Source organism: Mytilus californianus, unplaced genomic scaffold, assembly GCF_021869535.1.
Source record: "Mytilus californianus isolate M0D057914Y unplaced genomic scaffold, xbMytCali1.0.p SCAF_3, whole genome shotgun sequence".
Taxonomy (NCBI): domain Eukaryota; kingdom Metazoa; phylum Mollusca; class Bivalvia; order Mytilida; family Mytilidae; genus Mytilus; species Mytilus californianus.
In genome coordinates this window covers 111,502,644-111,514,466 of record NW_026262679.1, presented here as the reverse complement: position 1 = coordinate 111,514,466, position 11,823 = coordinate 111,502,644, and the positions used below count along the sequence as shown (strand labels likewise).

The following is an 11,823-nucleotide window of genomic DNA, read 5'->3' as shown; positions in this document are numbered from 1 at the left end:
TTAGACTGGTTTTAAGAATATAAGATTATAAAAGGACAAATAACTTCAAGCTGGCAGGAAACCAGAATTTCCAAGGTGCGTGACTGCTTTGTTTACAAATGGATGACGGAGTGAAATGACTCAGTCGTAAAATATTTAAATTTCTGTTTAAAAACTTGTACAGAATCAAAAAGAGTATGACAAATTTTGATTTTACTTTCGCAATACGTTGATTCTAATTGCTATCATCCCGTCAAACTATTTGATTTTAGAATCTACAGTCTGTACAGATATAAAAATGATAAAAACAAAAACAAAAATTTGATAATCACCAAAAGTTGATGGATAATTAACCAATATAGAGTTGATTTTTTCTGAATGAGTTACACCAATTGGCGTAAACGGTTTCTATTATTAGCAAGAAGTGACAAGAAGAAAAAAATTAGCGACAAGAAGAAAAAGTTAGCGACAAGAAGACAAATTAAGTGCAAGAAAGTTTATAAACTATCAAAACAATAAATTTATAAAAAAAGTCAATTAATTACAGGTTATTATAATTGTTTCATAAACTTTAAAATTTTGTTGCATTTAGTAGCTTGTACATCTTGTAGTGAATTTTGAGTAAAAAAAAAATATTTTAAAGAATTTATGAATCTGAACATTTTGTTACAATCCTAGAATCATGATGGTGTCCTTGATCTGTATAATAAAAATACACGTATATTAAAAAACACACTTTAATGAATATTTCTATATTTATTTGAAATAATATTTAGATTTCTTGATGCTAAATTTGTTTTCTTGTCACTAAATTATTCTTCTTGTCGCTAAATTATTCTTCTTGTGGCTTCTTGACACTTCTTGTTGCTAATTAGTGAGACCCAGCATAAATGACAGGAAAAAGCATGAATTTGAAAGTTGTCTATTGTATATCAAAAGAAAATGGAGAATTTCATGCTATTCACATCACAGGCCCTTGGGACATAGACCCCATATTTTTCTGGTGTCTAACTCTTTGGAATAAAGGTTCTTTAATATTTCAACTTATTTAATGAGTTCTTGATCTTATCCATACAATATATATTTTTATATATGCTGCCCCTCTATAGACCAAATTCAAGTTCCTTTTTATGAATGAGTTATATGTCGGTTGTCCTGAGGTCAATTGGCTTACATATAAATGACATCATTGAACAAGTGACTCTTACTCTGACCTAATAACATTAGCATGCCTCGGAGACATCAGAAATGTACAGGAAAAAGCAGGATAATGTGCTAGTCTTCTTTTATTATCTTCCAGAATATGTAACACCATAACTGTTATTATAATATCATGTAGATAAGGGAAAGAACATATTAAATAAGTTGAAATATTAAAGAATAAAGACTAAATAAAAGATATAAAGAAGGGCATATTACAGCTTGATCTTCTACATTAATATTTCAATATTTTCTATATTTAGCTCAATAAAGGACCATATAAGGCTTTTACCATCCATAGACTTTTTGTATTAGGTTTTGCTATCCAGCGGTGTGTTTTGGTCTGTTTTTCAAATACTATAAGCAGTAGGTCAACTATATGTGGTGTATGGAAGGATTGTATGTTGTACATGTCTGTCTGGCAGGTATAATCCAACCTTGACCTCATTTTCATGGTTCATTGGTCAATGTTAAGTTTTTGTGTTTTGGTCTGTTTTTCAATTACCATAAGCAAAATGTCAACTATATTTGGTATATTGAATAATAATATAATTGTAAGGTGTACATATCTGTCTGACAGGATTATCTGACCTTGACTTCATTGCCATGGATATTTAAAAATGTTAAGTTTTTGTGATACTTGTAGTAAAACCTTTATCTTTAAGACTTTCTATATGAAATAAATGGTCAGTAAAGCAGGCGAGACATTTCAGTGTGTGCACTCCTGTATTTTATTTTTTATTTCACCTAGAATTCTTTTCCATTTTGAAATATTTCATTTTCTAAGTTCCAGAGTGAAAAAAAATCTCGACTCCTTCATGTCCTTTAAAGCTATGTTATCTTGTTGATTAAATCTTCATAATAAAATATTTGTTTTAATTTAGTCAAACACACTAGCCCAGGCCAGTGATAATGGACTTGGGCCAGTAACCAGTTTCTTGAAAAGGAGTTACAAGCCTCATAAATATAAATTGATATTTTGAAAAAAGTTGTTTTAGAGACAATAGGCCAACAAGTTTTTTGTGAGTCTGGGTTTTTTTCATATTCTGACTTCAAATTTGTTTTCAGGTTGTATTATTTTGCTGTAATTAACAGAAGGACAGTATGAGTAAACAACCGGTTCCCAAACCAACTGGTACTAAACCAAAACAGGTAATACATAGAAATTATTTGTTATATCCATCAATACAAATTCATGATAGTCACCAGGAGTTCCTGGATAACTTGGTTACCACAGACCTTTGTCATGTTTGTTAAGTATTTGACAAACTCTATCACTTACTGGTATATTAAACAGTTATTATAAAGGAGATTTAGGTAATACATCAATGAAAAAGCAACAATGCAAGACAAAACACCCTAGATATCAATGTATGGCCTTCTGATTACAAGAACAGCAATAGACTAGTGTCCATGCCATATATTACATATTTATTGAGTGTAGACTACCAAACTATATATCGCCCTGAGTGTAGACTACCAAACTATATATCGCCCTGAGTGTAGACTACCAAACTATATATCGCCCTGAGTGTAGACTACCAAACTATATATCGCCCTGAGTGTAGACTACCAAACTATATATTGCCCTGAGTGTAGACTACCAAACTATATATCACCATGAGTGTAGACTACCAAACTATATATCGCCCTGTGTGTAGACTACCAAAGATCTGCCATCAGCACCAAATTCATTATTAAAGGGGCCAAAGAAAAAGAGCACAGACTGAGACAGGGTTCCAGACTTTTGACAAGCGCAGGGTCAATTAGTTTTTTAAGTAATCAACCCCTCTGTTTTTTATCTATAATAGATGGAATAAGAAAAGGGTTCATAGAAGACAGTACAATTTAAATGGGCAAGCACATGTTTACTTGCCCATTTTTAACAATGACTAGAGTAACTTGTGTACAACCCATACTGTGGTGGTATTTGTGCACTGACCAGATCTCATGTACTTGGGGATCGCAATACTGGAATAAAAATGTTGTGAAAACCTTTAAGGGACCCTCAGATTTTGTCATAAAGAGATGCACCTTCAAAATTTTTTGAGGCAAACATTTAATTGATTGATGCAATAGATATCAGAATAGCAAATTGAGCAAAGCTTTGTCAGAACCTTGTAAGCCTAATGTAGGCACAGGAATTGCATTTCAATCAGATGCTGAAGAAAATCGTAGTATTATATCACATTTATTAATGCCATTGAAACTTCATTTTCCAGTCAAAGGTCAACATACAAAAATCAAAATTGATTGCGCTTTCAGTCATTAGTTGACAGGTTAAGATTGAGTGAGGTTTATTGTCCTTGATGACATATCGCGCACATTGAGCCATATGAAATAATCAGTAGGAAATCTGTTAATTCATTGATTGATAAATTTGAATTTGTGATATTTTATGTCTTCCAATTACTGGTATGATAATATTGGTTGACTCTGTATTTTGAATGGAATTTGATGGATCAGTTTAACTTGGAGGCAGAATGTCTTGATGCAATAGAGTGGATATTTGAAACAGATCAAAGAAATGCTCATTTGTCAGTTTGAATAAATAATCCACAAAATTCTTCATTTCTGTAAAGAAACATATAAAAATGTTAAATTGCTGTTTAAAAAAAAAAAAAAAAAGCAGAAACTTTAAATTATAAAAGTTTGAAACCTTTGAAATTCATAATAAACAGTATCAAAATGTATATTAAAATCATCTCCCTTTTAAGACATGCTGTTCTTATATTACAGACTACTGGTGCAGGTAGAGGTTCTCCTGCAGGAAGGGGAGCTCCGTCAGGTAGAGGAAAAGCAGTATTACCACGAGGCATGCAACCTATTGCCATGAAAAAACAAGATGGAATGTTAGTTCCTGAAGGTAAATTTGTTTGTTTGATGGGAATTTACATTATATCTTGTAAAAAAAACAATGCATAGTATGAAGTACAAATTCCAATGAATTATATATTGAATTTTTTTAGTATCCAATGATCTGTTGATTGTTTAGTATCATTTTGACACCATATTTATATGAGAAACTACAAAGAAAAGATGATTGTCAGAATAATTCTCCACTTTTGATGAAAGTAATTAATAGCTTTGAAAATCTCTGTATTTTGAAGATATACATGTATAGACCATATTTATATAAAGGCCTAAAGTTGTTATATTCAATCATTAGTAAAAAGAATTAATATAAGCTGAAAATTTGTTTCCAGGTCAAATAATGATTCAACTATTATAATATTTTCAAGCCAATTTATGTATATGTATAAATTGAATTAATTTAAAATAAAATATGCTTACACTAATTATTTGTTAAGATTTGAGCTTTCTTATCAATGTTATCCATATCAATTTATCTGTTTTTGGTACTTTATTATACTAACCAAGAAATTCAACAAACAGACGACAATAATAAGAAAAAAAATATTAAAAGAAAAACATATAATAGAGGCTTTTATAAATATAGCTGTGACTATGAAATTGTCTCCCCTAATTGATTTAATTAATTCAGGGGAAAACTTACTTATGTCAGTTGGTGTATAACAAACCATTCTTACATCATGTTTAATACCAACCACTCTTGATTATTTTTAGGATACACCATGAGAAAAATTGAACCAGCCAAGAATTATGATGTTGTGTCATTTGCCAGAGCCATGAATCAAGATTTTGCTCCAAGACTTAAGAAGTTATTTGATCCAGAAGTTGAGGCTGCCTTAACTGCTCAGAAAACAGGTCAACTCAGAATTATCTCCCCTTATTTTTTTTTTTTTGTATGGATTATTGCTGAGTCTTTATCTCATTGTGGTGAATCTGATTTAGAATTTTAATTGTTAAAGAAATGTATAAAAATACTGCCACATATATAGGTATTTTCATTCTCTCAGATAATTTTTAAACTGCATAAACTTTAAAAAAAAAAAAAAAAGTTTTTTTTGTTTTATTCATATAATCCTTAAAATAAAGCGATTAAGTGATTTTTTATTTATATTTGATGTTATTTAGGAATCTATATTGGATGGAGGTGCCCTGAGTTTAAACATGACTGTCAAAGGGTTAATGATTATTCCAAATGTTTCTGTGGTCATTTGTTGAATGGGCATGCAAATTACACAGGTATGATGTATATGTATTTACAGTTAGGGATGATATAGGACACTGAAGTCAAGTTCCTCCATGTTTAAATGTATGATTATCATGAATTATTTCTTAAATTTGATTATTTGAAGAATATACAAATGAAATGCTATAAATAAATAGTTATCAAATATGGAAACTTGATTTAATTTAGAAAACCTGAAAATGAAAGAATGCTTTTTTTCTAACAACAGGAGAAAAGCCCAATCATTTATTAGGTAAATGGAAATGTCCATTTGACAACCAATAGAATTTACAAAAGAGTAGGTTTATGGGTTTTTAAAATTTCCTTTTTTTAATCTGGCCAAAACACTACAAATTTTACATAGAAATAGTTGATATTACTGTTAATAGAAAATAACTTATTTTTGTTACATCACATTATAACCTACAAAGTTATGACCACATAATTATGACTTATTTTATGATAAAGTCAAAATCCAAGGCCATATTTTTCCAAAAGTGAATCTGGTCTTTTTGCACTCTATTGTCACTGTTCATATTTACATTAGCATAAAACATGACAGTGACCTATATGTATACCAACAGTGACCTATATGTATACCAATAGTGACCTACATGTATACCATAGCTTCTTACTCTTCATTTTAGGAAAGAGTGTACAGGTACCATGTCGACAAGGGGGATGTAAATGTAAAGGTTTTGCTTGGACTCCGTCCCGTCCTGAAGATGTAGGGGAATTCTGGCATCAACGAAGAAGGGATTTTGATCCTAGTACATGGAGAGCTAAATGTCGTTGTAAACACACACATGAAGAACATGAACCTACAGGGATGAGAAGGTGTAAATCTAGAGGTTTGTTCCATACTGACTGATGATTTAAGATTTTAATGTCAACTAAAAGTGATTTATGTTTTTAATGTACCTGAAGAAAGATGGGAACAACTCTGTATGTGTTGAGCAGATGGGTATATGTTTAACCCCGCCACATTCTTTATGTGCCTGTCCGAAGTCAGGAGCCTGTAGTTCAGTGGTTGTCGTTGGTTCATGTCTGTCATATTTGTTTTTCATTAATTGTTTTGTTATAAATTAGGCTGTCAGTTTTCTCAATTGAATTGTTTCATATTTTTCATGTCAGGGCCTTTTATAGCTGACTATATGGTATGGGTTTTTCTCATTGTTGAAGGCCGTACGGTTGCCTATAATTGCTTACATCCACTTTATTTGAACTTTGGTGGATAGTTGTCGCATTGGCAATCATACCTCATTTCCTTATTTTTATATATAAATCTTTCATGATTCAAACTTCTGTGTCATTTGGTCTCTGGTGGAGAGTTTTCTCATTGGCAATCATACCACATTTTCTTATTTTTATATATAAATCTTTCATGGTTCATCCATACATCTGAACTTCTGTCTATACACTGGTATTTGTATTTTTTTATAACCTTCTCTTAAGAAGGTGGGTATACTGATTTTTTGTCTGTCTGTCAGATTTTCCATTTGTATCACACATTTCGCTTTGTAACTACAAACCGAGCTTCCTAATATTTGGTAGCAAGCTTCATTTGAGCATGCTTTACCAAGTGGTGCATTTGCAGATTTATTACTCATTAATTTCCTGTTCAAAAAATAATTATATACTCTTTCATGTATGATAATGGCTGTGTATGAGATTTATAATGAAATTTTAGCAGTAACTACAAATCAGGGCTCTCTGAATTTCAAAATAAGCCTTGTGTGAGCAAGTATTATAACTGAGTTGATGTTACCATATTTTTTTCATTTTTAGCTCACCTGGCCCGAAGGGCCAAGTGAGCTTTTCTCATCACTTGGCGTCCGTCGTCCGGCGTCGTCCGGCGTCGTCCGTCGTCGTCCGTCGTCGGCGTTAACTTTTTACATTTTGAACTTCTTCTAGAGAACCACTGAATGGAATGAAACCAAACATGGCATGAATGTTCCTTATGAGGTGCTCACCAAGTGTTGTTACTTTGTAGCCGATCCATCATCCAAGATGGCCGCCAGCGGGGGACTTAGTTTAACATAGGACCCTATGGGAAATGCATACAATTGACTTCTTTTAGAGAACCACTGAATGGAATGAAACCAAACATGACATGAATGTTCCTTATGAGGTGCTAACCAAGTGTTGTTACTTTGTAGCCGATCCATCATCCAAGATGGCCGCCAGCGGGGGACTTATTTTAACATAGGACCCTATGGGAAATGCGTACAAATGACTTCTTTTAGAGAACCACTGAATGGAATAAAACCAAACATGGCATGAATGTTCCTTATGAGGTGCTGACCATGTGTTGTTACTTTGTAGCCGATCCATCATCCAAGATGGCCGCCATCGGGGAACTTAGTTTAACATAGGACCCTATGGGAAATACATACAAATGTCTTCTTTTAGAGAACCACTGAATGGAATGAAACCAAACATGGCATGAATGTCCCTTATGAGGTTCTGACCAAGTGTTGTTACTTTGTAGCCGATCCATCATCCAAGATGGCCGCCAGCGGGGGACTTAGTTTAACATAGGACCCTATGGGAAATACATACAAATGTCTTCTTTTAGAGAACCACTGAATGGAATGAAACCAAACATGGCATGAATGTTCCTTATGAGGTGCTGACCAAGTGTTGTTACTTTGCAGTCGGTCCATCATCCAAGATGGCCGACAGCAGGGGACTTAGTTTAACAAAGGACCTATGGGAAATACATACAAATGTCTTCTTTTAGCGAACCACTGAATGGAATGAAACCAAACATGGCATGAATGTTCCTTTTGAGGTACTGACCATGTGTTGTTACTTTGCAGTCGGTCTATCATCCAAGATGGCCGACAGCAGGGGACTTAGTTTAACAAAGGACCTATGGGAAATACATACAATTGTCTTCTTTTAGAGAACCACTGAATGGAATTGAACCAAACATGGCATGAATGTTCCTTATGAGTTGCTGACCAAGTGTTGTTACTTTGCAGTCGATCCATCATCCAAGATGGCCGCTAGGGGGGGGGGGCCTTAGTTTAACATAGGACCCTATGGGAAATACATACAAATGTCTTCTTTTAGAGTAGCACTGAATGGAATGAAACCAAACATGGCATGAATGTTCCTTATGAAGTGCTGACCAAGTGTTGCTACTTTGTTGCAGATTTACTGTTCAAGATGGCCACCAGGATATTTTATTAAATAACGGGACCAATATTAATCAAAATTTGGCCTCAATCATTATTTGGGTATCTGTTATGATTTTTATCTATCTTTACATGATTTCTAAAACCAAAGTAGAGTCAGGTGAGCGACACAGGCTCTTGAGAGCCTCTAGTTAGTTGAGCCTTCTTCATAATTCAAGTATACATATTCCTTATCATTTTTTGGGGTGAACTGTAATGCTTATAACTGTTATAAATATATATAGAAATTCCTATAGGTAGTAGTTAGGGAATATGAACAACCACTGTAGTTATAATTGTTTAAGAGTAATAAATAAATTTTTTGTTCAAGGTGTCAGAAAACAAAGCACCTTTTAGGAATTTACAATTCAGTGAACAAGTTTTGGATTCTGTTGTCCACTAAAACTCCACTTTTTCCCCCAAATAATAATAAATTATCATATATTTGTATGGTGGCAAGTTTCAAACCATACAATAATTATAAGTCTATTGACTAGTGTGATTTGTATATCTACTAACCAACTGTGCAGTATAATCATATTTTTAAGATTTTAAACACACTGCCTTTTCAGGATGTTCTTGTGGCCATTTTGATTCTAACTTTCTGTGTGCTGCTTGTGATAACCATTGGGAAAGACATGACACTTTCTTTGAAACAGAAGATGTCAGAAGACAAAATGGACTTCCTGTTGGTTAGTATTCTTTTTAAGACTTATACTACAAACCAACTAATTTTCATTTGCAATTTATTTAAGCCAAGTTTGCATTTAAAAAGATAATGCAAATATAAACTGTAGTGAATATGTCAAACTTGGATCTCCTCTTATATGAGATAGAAAATTGCAAAAATACATTGTAACAAAGTCTGTAAAAGGGGCTAGTCACTAACAAAATGTCAACGAAAAAAACTTGGTTTACAGTAAATAAATACATGTATCATCAAAATTTCTAATTTTTCAATATCATGGCATACCAGTCTGTAAAACAGAAATATGAAGACAATGTTTATTTTTATTCTGAGCCATAAGTATCATTTTTGTCACTCTCTATTATGATTATATATGTTTACAGGAACTGACTATATACCATTTGCTGAAATGCCAGATCTGAGAAACATAGCTTTGACAGGAGATGAAAATGATGATTCTAAATATTTGGCCTTGACCCAAGGTGAAGGGTCAATACCACAATCCAAAGGACCAATGGGAAATGATACTCCAGTGAACTTTGGCGGAAGTAAGAGTGGATTTAAACCTGTCTATGATTGATTTATATTTAGATTAGTTGCAAACTGTTTTTGTTGCCTATATGACAAGTAACAGATAACTGTCAAATCTCAAAAATGACAAAAATCATTAATACTATAAAAGCTAAAGAACTGAAACCTTGCTAATGGTATTGATTCCTTCGTGACAGGAAGTAAGGAGTGTGACAATTTTCAATGTTATCCTCCATAAAATTTATGATTTTAAGAACCAAAATCATTTTTTCATTTGGGATACACAATAGAAAAAATGGACTTTGACAAAGTGATTTGTCTATGATGTCTTTGCAGAACAATACAACATTATTGGGCCAGAGTATTAACCAGGTAACATATGCTTGATAAAATATTTAATATTTCTCCTTAAGTAAATCGTTAATAGAAAGTTCAGAAAATTTCAGTGAAATTATTATAGATCTTTCTTGTTTTAGATTTGTAGTTGTATATTGTGCACTGTTATATCTTTTAAGTACTTTACAATTATGTTTGCCAGGTATATACATTTAATCATGCACCTGCTTTCAATGTATTCATTTTTAAAATGTACTATGCTATTATTTCCCTTGTTAAATCTTTGTTAAGTGCAATTCTGAGATTTTACATTAAAAACCGATTTTACCTTATTTTTTATCCAGATCACAATCATACAAATTATTTCCAGTTAAGGTTGCATCTTACCCTTACTTTGTCAACCTCCTGAATTTGTATTTTCAAACTTTGAAGACCATCTGAGGAATATTTCATGCAGAAAAAATACTGAAATTCAGATTCTTGTTTTTTAAAGTCTGAAACAATGCACATAGAGCTTTGTAACTTTTGTGTTAAATACATTTAATATTTGTTCACTGCAAAAACACTGCTTTATTATCTTTATACAGATTTTACATTGTTATTATTAAAGTAGTTATTTATATTATTTTTTATTAAAATCTTTGAAAAATAATTGTAAATCTACTTTTATTTTTACACCATGTTGTTTGTAATCAGTGGTATATTATTGGTTCGTTGTGTCTTACTGTTTTGAACCATTCTCTGTATAATCAGTTGAATAGCAAGTAAGTAAAAAAGTTAATTGAAGGAAAGCCAACCATTGGTTTATCTTCAATTACAATTGATTGATTGATTGGTGTTTAATGCCACTTTCAACACTATTGTGCTATTTCGTGGAGGTCAGTTGTTATTGGTGGAGGAAGCCAGAGTGCCCCGAGAGAACCACCGACCTTTGGTAGGAAAACTGACAATCCTAGTCAATTAAGATTGAAGTCAAGTGCACCTGCCCCGTGCGGGATTCGAACTCACAACCTCAGTGTTGACTGGCTAGTGATACAGTAGTTAGACTACTTAGACCACTCGGCCACCGAGGCCCCTCTTCAGTTACAACAGATCATATATAACAAATAAAAAATAAACAACTGCAGAAACAAAACATTGCATAATAAAATAAGAAAATTTGTATTGTTGATACTACAAAAGACACTAACAGAGTTATCTTTCTTGTTCAAAATTTTAAATCATTAAAGAAAACAGCAGTTATCTCCCTTATTACATATCAGTGAAAATGAATTCAAACTAAGTATTTAAATATATTCATATTAAGTCAATAATAAATATTATGTCATCAAAATAAAGAGATGTGGGCATGGTATGATTACCAATAAGAGTTCAAATGACGTAGATGTAGCCATTTCTGGTCAAAGTAAGATTTTTACACCATATATGTAACAAATGGAAAATGAAAAACTACAATTAACAACTCTTATTATTACTGCTGATAGGATGGTTGATGCTAATAGAGTTATGTCCCTTGTTAGATATATTAAAGTATCAAAGAAAACACAAGCTATCTCCCTTATCACCTATCTCTGAAAATGTTTCCAACCTATGTATATATTATAATATTCATACTAAGTAAATAATAAACACTTATTGACTATTTATAAGGGTAATAACAAGTTTGTTGTCCCTGACATAACAACAATTGCTGAGGTCAATAATTGCTAATTGAGGGACAACAAACTTGCTTTATTACACAAACAACACACCTTTTAAAGAAATCCAAAAACACCACCTGGCAGTATAAAGTAGTCACGTATACATGCACA

General features: G+C 32.4%; 1 protein-coding gene across 1 annotated transcript; it reads left to right on the top strand.

Annotated features, from left to right (window-relative positions):
* The first annotated feature begins 77 nt into the window (after positions 1 to 77).
* On the top strand, positions 78 to 10,664 carry LOC127735836 (protein FAM221B-like). The gene is made up of 8 exons (XM_052246224.1): positions 78 to 174; positions 2,248 to 2,331; positions 3,919 to 4,045; positions 4,768 to 4,908; positions 5,179 to 5,289; positions 5,923 to 6,126; positions 9,030 to 9,149; positions 9,529 to 10,664. Exons 2-8 carry the CDS (start codon positions 2,284 to 2,286, stop codon positions 9,723 to 9,725), a joined length of 948 nt encoding a protein of 315 aa, XP_052102184.1. The 5' UTR covers positions 78 to 174; positions 2,248 to 2,283; the 3' UTR covers positions 9,726 to 10,664.
* The last annotated feature ends 1,159 nt before the right edge of the window (positions 10,665 to 11,823 follow it).

Excerpts from the sequence above, each read along its gene's own strand:
- LOC127735836 (XM_052246224.1), top strand. The coding sequence starts at position 2,284 with ATGAGTAAACAACCGGTTCCCAAACCAACTGGTACTAAACCAAAACAG. Across the intron at positions 4,046-4,767 it reads TGGAATGTTAGTTCCTGAAG|GATACACCATGAGAAAAATT; the intron begins GTAAATTTGTTT and ends GATTATTTTTAG. Across the intron at positions 4,909-5,178 it reads CTTAACTGCTCAGAAAACAG|GAATCTATATTGGATGGAGG; the intron begins GTCAACTCAGAA and ends GATGTTATTTAG.